The 16,006-nt window shown below is 40.3% G+C and overlaps 1 protein-coding gene across 1 annotated transcript; it reads right to left on the reverse strand.

Annotated features, from left to right (window-relative positions):
• Window positions 1-3,933: 3,933 nt before the first annotated feature.
• Window positions 3,934-13,502, reverse strand: LOC134575612 (glycoprotein-N-acetylgalactosamine 3-beta-galactosyltransferase 1-like). The gene is made up of 3 exons (XM_063434976.1): window positions 13,392-13,502; window positions 9,434-10,095; window positions 3,934-4,146 (listed from the first exon to the last, which is right to left on the reverse strand). Exons 1-3 carry the CDS (start codon window positions 13,474-13,476, stop codon window positions 3,934-3,936), a joined length of 960 nt encoding a protein of 319 aa, XP_063291046.1. The 5' UTR covers window positions 13,477-13,502.
• Window positions 13,503-16,006: the final 2,504 nt, after the last annotated feature.

The following is a 16,006-nucleotide window of genomic DNA, read 5'->3' on the forward strand; positions in this document are numbered from 1 at the left end:
ATGTCCCTTTCATCCCGCATCCTCTCCAGCAGAAATCTGTAGGGCACTTTTTCATGTGGCATAACTTTACAGGGGTTGTATACCAGTGAAGCATCGTCTTGACTGCTTGCTCCTGTATCGTTACGCACACGGATGATTTATGATTGGCTTCCCAGATCTCCTGCCATTCCACCCCCTCTAGGTGCTCCCCCAGGTCCCTCTCCCATTGGTCAGTATAGGCCAAGTCACCCTCTACAGTAGACACAGAGCAGAGGTGAGCGTACAACTGGGTTATCAGACCCGTAGGCATATGGTCTTGAAGGCAGATTCATTCGAAAAAAGTCATGGGTGTTTGGGCCGCAGCTCGGACCCATGGGAGTTTTACGAAATCCTTTATTTGAAGGTACCTGAAGAAGTCTGCAGGTGTGAGGTGACCCCTTTGCTGTAGGTCATCAAAAGTTACAAGAATCTAATGGAGATTTGGGGGAAGGAAACTGACTGACTACGACAGACTACGACAGTCTAAGACAATCTAAGACACAGATTTTTAAAATAAAGTTAACCCTTAAGGGCAAAAAAAAATACAGACAGTACAAATGCACTGTCTGTAACAGATCTGGCAGGGAAGGGGTTAAAACAGGATTTTTATTCACTGCTGATACTTTTGAAAACTCTCTGGAACACCTGCTGCAACAATATATCACGATCTCTGTCTCTCTCGCCTCACAAAAAGCTACAGAGGGGAGAGAGGCAGAGATCAGTGTCAAAGTGAGTGTTTGTAACACCCACTTTGACACCAGCCAATTGTGAGCGATCGCTGATCGCTCACATGCTGCAATTGGCTGTTACTATCTACCTGGGATGCCGGGCAGATAGTAACAACGTGATTTCGGCGGAAGTTTTCTCCGATCGCTCCTGACGCCCGTTTTCCGTTAGGACGGTTCAGGACCGTCCTCGGTCGGCAACGCAAAAATGCAGAGGATGGTCCTGAACCGTCCTGCGTCCTGAAGGGGTTAAAGCTATACATTTTATACACTTGTTTTTCTTTAAATTGTGTGTATATTGTTTTTCTATCCCTATAGTGGTTGCTGCAGTGGTAAGCACCCCTTCCCAACCTCTGATTGTGTTGATGTTGTCCTCGCTTCCCTTAAACATGCTACTCTCACACTTGTCCAAAAAAGCCATCTCTCAATCCTGTTGCTTCATCTATTATCGTACTCTATCCCTACTCTATGTTACCTCAAAGCAATGGAAGGATTTGTTTGCATCTGCTTTACCCATTTTCTAAACTGCTCTAACTAAAGTGGACACCACACCATGCTAATTCGTCTAGACCTCTCTGTTACCATTCTCCAAACTCTTTACACCCTTGACCTTCTGGATACTGTTCTTTATTAATTTCTTTCCTATATCTCCCAATGCTCCTATACAGTTTCATTTTCTGATAACGGCTCCTACACTCAACCTGTCTCAGGGGGTATACCTCAAGGTCCCCTTCTGTTTTCTCTCTACACTGCCTTTCTTGGATTTCAGTACCCCCTATATGCCAACAACACCCCAATATTTATTATTATTATTATCATTTATATTGCGCTTCCATATTCCATAGCACTTTACAATTATAGAATGGGGATAGTTGAAAACAGAATATGAACAAGACGAGACAAGACGGTTGCCCTGCTCAAATGAGCTTGCAAACTATGAATACCTTACCTCCAATGATATCTCTCCTTCCTTTCTTGAATGTGTCGCCAGCTCCCTTTCTCAAATTGAATGTATTTTTTAGCAAAAAAATGACACAGAATTCAAAGCTGATTTGTGATACAGTAGTTGAATCGCTGTGAGAGCAGATAATTCACAGGTCTGATAAGGATAAAGAAATAGACACATTTCTTCCAGCGGGCCGTGAATATTCTTTGTGAAGATCTATCAGGGTGCTCACGCAACAACTCTATTCCCTACAGAGTCTGTGCCTAGTAATAAATGAATGTGGAGCACAAGCAACACAAACTATATGATCTTTATTGAATCCTTTAAGAGGATATAGAAATGAGTCCCGCTTGTTTCACTTAAAAAAAAGAAGAGGATAATTGTTTATCAATTTAGAGAACAACTACATATAACTGGTGCATTGGCATGCCATTAGGGAAACTAAGCCCATTTCACATTTAACAAATGCACACTGAGACACACTGTTTCATATAAATAAATAAAAATGTTTACTTGGTAATGTGCAATAGTTTAAATCGTGAAAAAAGGTGCCAAATATATATATAAAAAGTGTCTCTGGCACATAATCAAATAAATGTGCAAGTATAACACGTATTCACACACTAAAGTGCAGTTGCAAACAAAAAGTATTTTTACCTTATATAAAACCACTTTAGAATAACACCACTCACAAATCGCAGTAATAGGGAAATAGTGAGAGAGAGAGAAAAAAAAACAAGTACAAAAGCATTTTTAGTGTAGTATTTATTACAACATATAAAAATATAACCAAACAATAAGACAGGTACTCACTAGTGGCTTGCACAAAATAAATTGTGCTAAAATCACATCTTATCTCTGGGATAATCTGAGTTGTAGATCCAGATCTTCCGTTTTGCATATACACGAAACCACCGTTATTAAAGTACATAAAAAGGCACTTTGAATTTCCTGCGTAGCTTGGATCAGCCAAAATTAATTGGTAATTCATGCCGGAATTCACTTTAAATTCGTTAGCTTAAAGTTCACTCAAAAATTCACTAGAAATTCATTCTTAAGAAGAGCTCTTGAGAAAGTCCACTGTTCGCACGAAATGCATCAAATGAATTTCTAGAGAATTCTCGAGTGAACTTCAGGTGACGAACTCAAAGTGAATTCTGGATTAGATAGACACCTTTCATCCATAATTCTAAAAATATGCTGAACAGGTTTAAAAATGGTCATCCTCTGCAGTGTTATTAACTCCTTAAGGACACATGACATGTGTGACGTCATGATTCCCTTTTATTCTAGAAGTTTGGTCCTTAAGGGGTTAACTCAAGTGAAAATTGCCAGGAATTCAAACCAAATTTCAAATTCAAGGCCAAAGTAGCTGAACTGGAAGCATAGCTGACTCGAACAATTAACATTCTAGTGAATAACACTAATGGTTTAAATTATGTCCATTAGACTGCCATCTAAACTCATGTTCACTATTTGACTTTTGAAGTTTTTAATTTACTGAGAACATTTTCGTACAAATCTTAATAAAAATCTGCAATATTTCCACATAAACACAACCTGGTTACAATCTGTATATAACTCACTCTAGTTTTGTTTTGGGGAGCATACCAGCTAATTTTATAAATTAAGCAACTCAGTTTCAAGTGCCTTTTGTGGAACACGTTTAATCTAAATAGCAAATTTTATACAGTATATATTCGCACCTTGAGGGTTATTATTTCTAGATTTCATCGTTTTTTTTTAATAAGGTTGAGACAATTAAAGTGCAGTTTTATCTAGCATCAACACCACATATTTATTCTGTTCATTGTAAAAAACAGTATTGCACACAATCGTCTGTATTTAGTCCATATCATGGACCAACAGGCTCTTCAGCTTTTTAGAAATGACAACTCCATTATAACTAAATACTGCCAGGACAGCAGCCTCTCAGGCTTCTCTGGTGGAGACCAATAATTTTTCACAATGGGCAAGTTAAAGGAGGCAAAATAACAATTGTCACACTTCTCTCTATATGTAATGGCCAGCTGACTATTTGTGCTCCAGTAAATCTTAATTCTAAATGCATTAATTCAAGTCTTTGCTTGGCTCATACATATCCGAGAATGTGAAGTCAAGCAAACACTTTGTTTTCAATACATAATGTCACGATGATGTAAGGTACAGTGAAGAAGAGTTCCATGAAATGATTTCCTCATATCATGATTAAAGTCTGGTACGAAAACTTAAATTCTAAATATTCTACTTTTTAATAACCAATGAGGTTCCATTAGGTTTCACATGTTTCTTCTGAGTAAATGTACTCTTTTTTTGTTCATGAACGGATAAAGGTGGTTGGTAGCGATATTTATATCCATAAGGTCGGAGATGGTAGGTGAAATATTCTAGCATATGCATGACAACAGGCTCGACATAGTGAAAGGATATGGCCAGGTCAGAGCAGCATTGCGGACCCTGTGAAGAAAACATTGCCAACATATGAATTATCTTTCAATTATATACATTACAAAGGAAAAAAGATATAAGGATTCTTCTGTTATTTGTAACTAAAATTAAATTGTATTTGCCTACTGTTGGTTTTAACTAGTTAGAAACTCCCACAGTGGGTCAATCCTAAGAAATCAACAATGGTTGATTGTGACCCTAAAGCTGCCACCTTTTGTCATCATTAAACAAGAGCAGACGTTGTGTGGACAGACCTGTCAATGTTTCCTTACTTTGCTGTGCGTGACAAAGAGGCTACATTGAAGTAGAATATGTCATCAAAACTCAAATGCCTAGATCCCATGTGACATATATATTCATAGCACCAGAGCAGTGATCCCTCTAGTCCACCAGTTAAGTTTGTTAAATGTTTAGTTTAGGTATTGACCTTTCTTTCCTTAAGTAATTATAAATTTTTTTTATTTTTATTTTAGGGGCATTAGGAATGCAAACAAATAACAGATCCATATTATACCTTTGATGAAACTAAAACAGAAACATATTATGATCTTTAGACTCTTGTGAGATGGTCCACAGCATGAAAGCCTTTTTGACAGACTATTTTACTGAAGTAAGAAAACAAAAAACAACCATACTAAAATCATCAGAACTGCAGTATGGTGGCAGTGCTGAATAAAAGCAATTTTGAAAAGTTATATCTAGAAAGTTCTCACAGGCTAAATATCTCAAACAGAAATGTTGTAAAAATACAATTAAATATTTAAAGAGCCATTGCTAGTTCTGAGGTCCTACCAGGGCTGGACTGGGAACAGAAAGCAGCCCTGGAAAAAAAATATTCCAGCCTTATAATTCATCGGGCCACAGAGTGTTTGTGTTTTTTATCTCGATGTGCTTTGGGGCTGTTATATTGTTTATTACCCGAAGCCCCTCACTCCGTATGATCCATGGGTATTACAGTGCTGTAATACCCACCCTCCAGGCTGACACATACAATCTCACAACAGACAAGCTCAACAACACACACAAGTTCTCTTACTCATACACAAGCTCACTACAGACAAGCTTACTGATACACACAACCTCACTACAGACAAGCTCGCTGACACACACAAGCTAACTCAAGTCAAGATCACTGATACACACAAGCTCACTAAAGACAAGCTCAATGACACACATACAAGCTCACTACAGACAAGCACGCTACAGACATGCTCACTGACACAAATACAGACAAGCTCATCTGACACACACAAGCTCACTACAGACATGCTCACTGATATACACAATGTCCCTATAATCTCACTGACACACACTCAAGCACAGCACACACACATAAGCTCACTACAACCTCACTGACACACACATAAGCTCACTACAAACGCACTGAAACACACAAGCTCACTACAGACATGCTCACTACAAGCTCACTGACACACACAGAGGCTCACACACACACATAAGCTCACTACAAGCTCACTGACACACACACAGGCTCACACACATAAGCTCACTACAGACATGCTCACTGACACACACAGGCTCACTAAAAACTCACTGACACACAAAAGCTCACTGACACACTGGCTCACTACAAACTCACTACATGCTCACTGACACAAACAAGCTCACTATAGACAAGCTCTCTAAACACACAAAAGCATAATACAGACAAGCTCACCGATACAAACAAGCTCACTATAAGCTCAGTGACACACACTCAAGCACTGTACAGACATGCTCACTGACACACACATAAGCTAACTATAAACTTACTGAAACACAAGCTCACTACAGACATGCTTACTGACACACAGGAGCTCACTACCAACTCACTGACACATACAAGCTCACTACAGACATGCTCACTAAAGCACACACAGGCTCACACACAAACTCACTACAAACTCACTGACACACACATAAGCTCACTACAAGCTCACTGACACACACACACACATAAGCTCACTACAAGCTCTCTGACACACAACCTCACTACAGACAAAAAAAATGTGACAATAAATTTAAGGACGATAACTATCCCAGAAAATCTTGAACTACATCTGAACCTTTTATTCTAATATTAAAAAGGGACTATTCACTAAGGTGATTATTGGTGATTTGAGAACCACCTTTAAGACCACAATAGCAAAGTTGGGGAAAAAATTCCAATTCTACTAAAAAAAGATTTTCTTTTTTTACAACTTGGATATTTGTCCTAAATATTGAAAGACAATTCATCAGCACAAGTCACTTTTTATTTAATAAGCCCCTTAATATTTATATCAAAGGTAACATACATCCAACAGATGATTAGAAAATAATTATTAACTTTTTAGGTTTTTCTACATCTACTAGTGTCTTAAAAGAACACTCCAAGCATCCTAACCACTACAGCCCGCTGGGACTATTGCTAAATTGGATAATTTGTCTACATCATCTAATATCATAAACAAATGCTTTTTAACCACTACAGACCTCTGTAGTGGTTATGGTGCCATGAGAACCCTGCTGCCATTCATCACTAAGGTGTCAAACTTTTTTAGCATGGTTTGACATTTATCTAGGATTTACTGGGCGCCCATCCCGCAACTGTTACATCTGGTATTCTACAGCAGGAGAAGCCATATTTCACTGCTTAGCACAAACTTGGACTGGAGTCATAAGCTGAGAGTTTCAGTGCTGTCCTCAATCTGCATGGTAGCATGCTGTAGTAGTTGTGGTATTTGAATTGTTTCATCAATTTAGAATTTCAGTTTACGGTTTATTATAAACTGGTGCTTAGTGTATATACTTCACAAAGTTTAATTATTTAAACCAGGGCTGCCCAATAGGTAGCACCCCAGACATTGTAGAGCTACAACTCCCATGATGCCTTTTCATTCTAAAGGCATGAAATACATCATGGAAGTTGTAGTTCTTCAATATCTGGGGATTTCAATTTTAGGCAGCCCTAATTTAAACAGTGCATTGTCTGAAACTCACAAGTGTCCCTTTAAATTTAAAGTCTGTGGTAAATTCCTGTCAATTTTTAGTGTAATGAATACATCTGCCAGTGTTTTCCCTAGGGATTAATTCACACACAGAAGCTCACTACTAGCTCTATACATACATACATACATACATACACACACACACTACAAACTCACTAACACACACTAGATCACTACAAGCTCTATACACACTCTCACACTCTCACTCTCTCACTCTCTCACTCTCTCACTCCTGTGCTGTTTAGTGGCTATATAATTACCTGTACCTTCACTGTACCTGGACTGTGAGTGCAGTGTGAGTATTTTCCATGCAGCTCTTCCACTTCCTGTGTGAAAGGTCACTGGGGAGAGGCTGGGGGCGGATTTCTAGTGCGGGGGCTGGATCTGCAGACTGTCCATGCAGAGCTGGAGGGAAGCTGCTTTTGTGAGAGAGTTAGAGAGACTTTCCGTGCTCTCTCACTGCTCTCTGTTGCAAACCAGCTGTCACCTTTTTTTCTTAACCCTCTGGCAGCCATCCAGCAAACTTTCTGCCCCAGGCTCCAGCCCCAAACAAAGATGTCAGAGGAGGAAGAAAAGAGTAATGTGCTGCACTGCCGGCCCCAGGAGCACCGGCCCACCGGGGAATTTCCCGGTATCCCGGTGGGCCAGTCCGGCCCTGGGTCCTACCCAGGAGAAGTGGTCACTGCAGTGCTGCATACATCAAATTCTCATAGGTTGTGAGCTCGGTTTAGGATGACCTTCTTTACCTCTATAATTCTAAAGCACTATGGCATATGTTGGCGCTATAACAATGTTAAAAATAAGAATATATTGTGATATCCTGCCATAGTCCAGCACATACATAAAATAAGGTAGGGATTTGTCTTGTGTATCTTGATGCTTTGGAACTTCAGTGAAGCCACCGTAGAGGTGACCTTGATTATTAAAAGAAATTAATAGATAATACATTAAAAAACACACACCAAAAATACTCGCTTTTGAAGGTCCTGCTTGTTTTGCAAATACCCTCAGACTTTGCTTACGCAAGGAGCCCTGCCTGACTAGAAAGTGGCTCAGCTGATCAAGAAGCTATATTATTTCAATGAAAGATGAGCCTACGATCTTGACATTCAAATGCTCGCTGCAGTGTTATCAGATGATTTGAATGGATTTTTCAGTCATTGTAAAATAGATAACCACCTGCCATTGAAGGAGCTATAGGACCTATTGTGTATCCTGCAGTGGTATGTTGATTCCCCTCATATTACTCAGAATTCCTAATAAATGAAAAAGTCTCTGGAAACACACCAAAAGCGAGTTATCAAGAGAAAAGGGGTGAGCAGTGCCTGTAAACCAAGGACCAAAAATAACTAAATTACTCAAATAAGGGAAGTGAGAAGTGTATACAACAATGATGAAAACAAATAGCAAGAAATAAGAGAAAGGAAACAATAACCCTTTAGATCTAAACATTATTATTATTATGTTATTTATATAGCGCCATCAAATTCTGCAGCACTTTACAATGGGTGGATGAAGAGACATGTAGTTGTAACTAGACACGTTGGACACACAGGAACAAAGGGGTTGAAGGCCCTGCTCAATGAGCTTACATGCTAGAGAGAGTGGGGTAAAATGACACAAAAAGGTAAGGATAGTATTAGACTAGTGACATTTGCAGCTGAGGAATCAGTCGGGAGCTATTAACAGTTCAATTGATACGCTTTTATGTAGAAGTGGGTTTTTAATGATTTTTTGAAGGAGTGAAGACTGGGTAAGCATCTAACGGAGGAGGGAAGCGAGTTCCACAGGAACGGTGCAGCCCTCGAGAAATCTTGAAGGTGAGCATCAGAGGTGGGAGTACAGACAGAAGATAGACGTAAGTCTTCAGCATATCGTAAGGGCCTAGACAGCTTCAAGGAAAACCCTACGTGAAAGCACTAAGGCGATGCTTTCCTATGGGGAATGCCTAATGCATGCAGGGGACTCGTTGCAAATTCTAATTAAGTCCCCCCTGTCGACTGACGTTGGAGTTGTGTAAGTGACGAAAGGGTGGAGAGGAATCTGTTACATACATGCATACATTTAGATCTTTGTATTCCTAACACTAAAGTGTTCATTTAAGTTAAACAAAAGAACAACCCATAACTAACTACCATAGGTTAGTTCGTTAGCTATTGGGTTGTGTGAAAAGGAAAAAAAAGCTAATAGCTCTTGTAGGCTTGATCTTGGTAATTTTCTATGAGAGGATTGTTAGTAGATGAACAGACACTTTTGGAAGCCTATTCAAGATAACAATGCTGTCTTGACTTTTTTTTTGCACTTACCTCAACAACAGGATATAAGCTGTAGCTCCAATACCAGTAAGTCTTACTATATCGATAAGTGAGATGAGTTTCAGGTGAAAGTGGATGGAAGGTCTCTCGATTTATACTATCCCGGGAGTCCCCAGCTATAACTCCCATTTTCTCCATGCACTGACCTATAGCCACATCCTCCACATGGGTTGTGTGCTTACAGTCCTCAGTGTGAAATCCATCCACAAATCTTTTGAGGCCTTCTTTGCTGAGTACATAACCAGCTCCTCCACTCATGTAACCTTGTCGGGCAAAGGGTTTGAAACGCTTCCCAAAGTAGATTGGTTGGTCACTAGTATATTTTGACAACATCCAGCGTAAATTGTCCATTACTACGTATGTGTCGTCATCTGCTTTTAAGAACCATTCAGCCTGGTCGAAATGGTGCTTGTGTACATACTGGAAGGCACGGATTGTCTTCCAGTAAAGCTGGTCCCGGCCTTCTTTGGTGCCCAAACCAACTGTTGGAAATGTCTCATTCTTAACAGAGCTCATAAATAGAACCACATTACAATGACGTGTCCACGAGTACTTTACATGTTTAGCTTTGGTCTCTATATTCTTTGGCCCAGTCATGATCCAACAAAGTACCCTGACCTTACGGAAAAGGTCATCAGTTACACTGGTATTACCTATATTACCTGTAAAACCAAAGCAAAAAAGAAACTTTCAGTAAAATTAAGAGCTACAAACAACTTCAATAAAAGACCTTTCACAACACATGTCAACATACTTTATAGGCTTCTTCTCTCTCAAGGCTTGGGAATGTGAGAATTTAAGTTGTATACACTTAAACAACAATCTTTACCTAAGATTTTCTTTAAGCTAACAAATATTCAAACACAATTTTGATTTTATAATAAACTGTAAACTCTCTTGGTTAATTCTAATTGCTGGTACATGAGTTGCACATTGTAAAGTTAATAATAAAAACAATTCACAGTACCACCTAGCCCACAAGGAGGCAAATGGTCTTGTACTGGAATTTCTCATTTATGAAGAGTTGGGGGCTACTGATATCAGTAATACATTCCCTATCTAAATACAAAAGCAAAAAATATATAATTCTTACTATAAAAAAAGGTTGAGTACACCTTAAGATTCAGTATGTGTACTGACCTTTAGTAGATACTGCCATTAAAAAAAAAAAAATTAGAGAAGCACGAAGAATGAACATCCATTCTGTCGCACTTGTCCTCATTCTTTTCCCCCGTGAATTAGAAGCAGCAAGCAGATTAACCCCTTAAGGACCAAACTTCTGGAATAAAAGGGAATCATGACATGTAACACATGTCATGTGTCCTTCAGGGGTTAAAGGATCACTATAGGGTCAGGAACACAAACATGTATTCCTGACCCTATAGTGTTAACACCACCATCTAGCCCCTCTGGGCTCCTCATGCCTCCATAAATATAGCAAATTGTTTACTGTATTCAAGCCTGAAGCTGTAGCTCTGCGTGCTTTTTGCCTCAGAAAAACAAGCAGTCTGCTGACATCATGAGAAGTGGTAGCCTGATCCAATCACAATGCTTGCCCATAGGATTGGCTGAGACTGACAAGTAGGCAGATCAGGAGCAAAGCCAGCATGATTCAAACACAGCCCTGGCCAATAAGCATCTCCTCATAGAGATGAATTGAATCAATGAGGAAAGTTCAGTATCTGCATGCAGAGGGAGGAGACACTGAATGTTAGGCAGTTTTAGGCAGCCATGACCCAGGAAGGAGCTCTAACAGCTATCCGAGGAGTGGCCAGTGAAGTTATCACTAGGCTGTAATGTAAACACTGCATTTTCTCTGAAAAGACAGTGTTTACAGCAAACAGCCTGAAGGTAATGATTCTACTCACCAGAACAAATTCAATAAGCTGTAGTTGTTCTGGTGACTATAGTGTCCCTTCCATTTGCTTATTGCTGCTGTGACCTCTCCCCAAAAAAAACCACACCGTTTTCTAACCTCTCCCTACTAAAAGCATAAAAACAAATGGGTGTTGCTATTAATCTTATGCTCTTAGAAATATTGCAAATATTTGCATGCAGGGCCGGACTGGCCCACCGGGATACCGGGAAATTTCCCGGTGGGCCGGTGCACTTGGGGCCGCACAGTGCAGCAGCCCTTCCTCTCCCCACACAGTACACACAGTGAGCAGCAGGCACTCCAAAGTGAAGTGTCAATGCTGCTCGCGAGTGAAGGATAAGGAGCAGGGAAGGAGGCAGTCCTGTGCCTGCCTGTCAGCCTTCACACACAGGAAGCATGTGACCCGGTAATCAGGCAGAGCAGGGCAGCCCACGCGGGTCCTCTGCCTTTTGCTTCCTGTGTGTAAAGTGCTGGCAGGCAGGGAGAGGACTGGGGCCAGACAGCTGCAGGCAGGGAGAGAAGTGGGGCCAGACAGAGCTGCAGGCAGGCTGCTTCTCAGCCAGGAGCTGAGCGAGCACGGAGCAAGGTAGGATTCATAGGGTGTTTGTATATTTGAGTGTGTAATATTGTGTGGGAGGTGTTTTTGAAAATATTATGTGAGTGTCAGTATGGAGTTCTGTATGTGTGAGTGTCAGTATGGGTCAATGTATGGATCAATGTATGTGTGAGTGTCAGTATGGGTCAATGTATGGATCAATGTATGTGTGAGTGTCAGTATGGGTCAATGTATGGATCAATGTATGTGTGAGTGTCAGTATGGGTCAATGTATGGATCAATGTATGTGTGAGTGTCAGTATGGGTCAATGTATGGATCAATGTATGTGTGAGTGTCAGTATGGGTCAATGTATGGATCAATGTTTGTGTGAGTGTCAGTATGGATCAATGTATGTGTGAGTGTCATTATGGATTACTGTGTGTGAGTGTCAGTATGGATTACTGTGTGTGAGTGTCAGTGTGGATCAATGTATGTATCAGTATGGATTACTGTGTTAGTGTCAGTATGGATCACTGTATGTGTGTGAGTATGGATCATTGTGCGCCAGTGTATGTGAGTGTGTGGGCATCAGTACGTGCCAGTGAGTATCCATTAATCAAAAATCTGTGTTTATGCTTGTGTTTTTTTTTTTTTTAAATGACATGTTGAATTAAAAAAATAAAATATAGCTTTGCTTTATCTATGTTATTTGTGAAAGTATTCTGCATAGATACATATGCACAAATGGTATTATATCACTATATATGTATATATGTATGTATATAAATCGCAAGCATAATTTTAATAATTATTATGTTTATAATATATCATATTTTCATGCATAATACACTTGGAAATTACACACACACACACATATATATATATATATATACATATATAATGTATGAAGGGTTTGACATTTGCCAAAGGGTTATTACTAATAGTTTTAATTTTAAAAAGTGAAAGTCTAAATTTCATAATTTAAACCAAAATAGCGGATTTGAAACAAAATTTTAACTTGGGTATAGTGACAGCTTGACTATTGTAGCCTAAATTTTGCAATTTCCATTTTCATTCACAAAAATATTAGTTTAGTGGATAACCCTGCCTTTCTCTCAGTCGTTCATTCCGTGGTATCAAACTACATACAACGAAGAGTGCACTCATAGGAATGAGGACTAACCAAAATAAGATTAATTTAAATCAGACATGCAGCAGCATTCAGTCAATGTTTCATTCCCATTACTGGACCTTTCAAAATTATAAGGATGAAACGTTGAAGTAAGATGTTGCACATCTGATTAGAATAAAACAGCTCTTTTGTTTATTTTAAGTCCTGTGAGTGCGCTCCTTCTTGTTGGTTAAATAATTGTAACTGTATATCTGTCACAGCTGGCACAATTTATGATGGGGCTGGTATAACATTTTTCCAGGGCTGCTTTTTATTCCCAGTCCGGCCCTGTTTGCATGACATTACCATACTCTCTTGATTTAAGTAAAATGATGTTAGATGTGAAGGAGAAATATAAGACTTACCAGTATGACGAGTATGAGAAAAGTTAGGAACATGTCGAAATTGTGCAGCTTTGAACTGTTTCCATGCGCGAATAGCTGCTGGCATAGGACTTCTAATTTCCAAATTAGCATGATTTAGGAAGGAAATCAGGAAAATTCCAACAAAGAAACCAAAATTAAATATCATCCAGTGTTTCTTGAAAGACATTGGTGCCAGATCTTAAGGATGTAATCTATAAAACAAAATTAGTAGTATCTAATTGAAGCACCCAAATAATTTGAAAGTACAATGAGCACAAGATACAAGCTGTTAATGACAAGTTAAGGTGTAGTGAAACGCTTTTGCGTTGGTATTTAAAAAATGGGGCAAGATTTTAAAGGTGAAGCAATCACCATAAAAAACAATTGATTAAACAGGAATATATGACAGTGTTTTTTTACAGTAAATGTATCACTTTTAGAACTTTCCTATTCAATATACTATTGTAAATTTCACCAAAGTTTGCCTGTTTGAACAAGTAAAACGTAGACACATAGAATGTGACGGCAGATAAGAACCATTCGGCCCATCTAGTCTGCCCAGTTTTCTAAATACTTTCATTAGTCCCTGGCCTTATCTTATAACTAGGATAGCCTTATGCCTATCCCACGCATGCTTAAACTCCTTTACTGTGTTAACCTCTACCACTTCAGCTGGAAGGCTATTCCATGCATCTACTACCCTCTCAGTAAAGTAATACTTCCTGATATTATTTTTAAACCTTTGTCCCTCTAATTTAAGACTATGTCCTCTTGTTGTGGTAGTTTTTCTTCTTTTAAATATGGTCTCCTCCTTTACTGTGTTGATTCCCTTTATGTATTTAAATGTTTGTATCATATCCCCCCTGTCTCGTCTTTCCTCCAAGCTATACATGTTAAGATCCTTTATCCTTTCCTGGTAAGTTTTATCCTGCAATCCATGAGCCAGTTTAGTAGCCCTTCTCTGAACTCTCTCTAATGTATCAATATCCTTCTGGAGATACAGTCTCCAGTACTGCGTACAATACTCCAAGTGAGGTCTCATCAGTGTTCTGTACAATGGCATTCTTTCTACTGCTAATACCTCCCTATACAACCAAGCATTCTGCAAGCATTTCCTGCTGCTCTAAAGGTCTGTATAGAATAGTGGTTCCCAATCCAGTCATCAAAAGTACAGCCAAAGATACAGGTTTTCTCAATATGTCTCACTTTTATTTATGTTAAAAAACAACACAAATCATTGGTTATTACGTACCAATACAATGTTATTATGCAGGGGTCAAATCCTGGGGAAAAAAAAGTTGTAAACTCACCCCCCAAAAAATATTATACGCTTGTATGCATATATATAGGGGTGACAGTGTGTGTGAGCTGACAGTGATTGGGGATGGTGATATTGTATGGAGGGGGTGTCAGTGTGTGTATGGGGATGATAGAGTGTGTGTGGGGGTGACAGTGTGTGTGTGTGTGTGTGTGTGTGTGTGGGAGGGAGGGTAACAGGGTGTGTGGGGAGTGACAGAGTGTGTGTGGGGAAAGGTGACAGGCTGTGTAAGGGGACTGTGATAATGTGTGGGGAAACAGGGTGTGGATGGCTGTGACAAGGTGTGGGTTGGAAGGCTGTGAGAGGGTTGGGGAGCTGTGAGAAGGTGGGGGTGTGTGTGAAAGTAGATGGGCTGTGAAAAGGTAGGGGCTGTGAGAGGGTAGGGGGCTGTGTGGTGGGTAGGGGTCTTTAAGGGAGTAGGGGGTCTCTAAGTGGGTAGGGAAGCTGTATGGTGGGTAGGGGGGCTGTGAATGGGTAGAGGGACTTTGAGTGGGTGGGGGCGCTGTACAGTGGGTAGGGGTTCTCTAAGGTGGGTAGGGGGGCTGTGAGGTGGGTAGGGGGCTGTATGGTGGGTAGGGGCACTTTGAGTGGGTAAGGGAGCTCACTGACTCACTGACAGACAGACACACTGACAGACACACACACACACACTCATTCACTTACACATTTACTGACAGACACACACTCACAGACACACACTGACAGATATACACACATGGACTCACAGACAGACAGACAGACAGACAGACACACACACACACACACACACACACACACACACTTCCCCCCAACACTCACAGATTATTTTTTTTATTTTAATTTAAATCCACCCAGCCTCCCTATGTTTACCTGGGGTCCAGTGGGGCTGCTGGCCGGGCTGTTTAGGCAGGAGGGTGGTCAGTTAAGGTCCAGGCAGGCGGTCAGCGGAGTTCCAGGCAGGCGGCGAGGGAGCTCTGTTATGTGAGTTCTCCCTGCTCAGCTCCATTGCGCGCCGCAGAGTGATACCGGGAGCCGGAATATGATGTCACATTCCGACTCCAGGCATCACTCTGCGGCGTGTGAGGAAGCTGAGCAGAGAGAGCTCACAAATCAGCACTCCCTCGCTGCCCGCCAGGACTTCAACTGGCCGCCTGCCCCGAGGCTTCCAAAGCAAATGCCTTGTTTGCCTCACGGGCAAACAAGTACTGCAGGACTACTAACGGGAACAGCGTTCCTGCAGGACTCGAGCCCTGTTATTATGGCTATATCACTAATAAGAAAAACAAATCTTGCACTCAGGGATTGTGCAAGAATTTTT

Source organism: Pelobates fuscus, chromosome 1, assembly GCF_036172605.1.
Source record: "Pelobates fuscus isolate aPelFus1 chromosome 1, aPelFus1.pri, whole genome shotgun sequence".
Classification (NCBI taxonomy): domain Eukaryota; kingdom Metazoa; phylum Chordata; class Amphibia; order Anura; family Pelobatidae; genus Pelobates; species Pelobates fuscus.

Excerpts from the sequence above, each read along its gene's own strand:
- LOC134575612 (XM_063434976.1), bottom strand. The coding sequence starts at position 13,476 with ATGCCAGCAGCTATTCGCGCATGGAAACAGTTCAAAGCTGCACAATTT. Across the intron at positions 10,096-13,391 it reads TTCTCATACTCGTCATACTG|GTAATACCAGTGTAACTGAT; the intron begins GTAAGTCTTATA and ends CAGGTAATATAG. Across the intron at positions 4,147-9,433 it reads GCTTATATCCTGTTGTTGAG|GGTCCGCAATGCTGCTCTGA; the intron begins GTAAGTGCAAAA and ends TTTTCTTCACAG.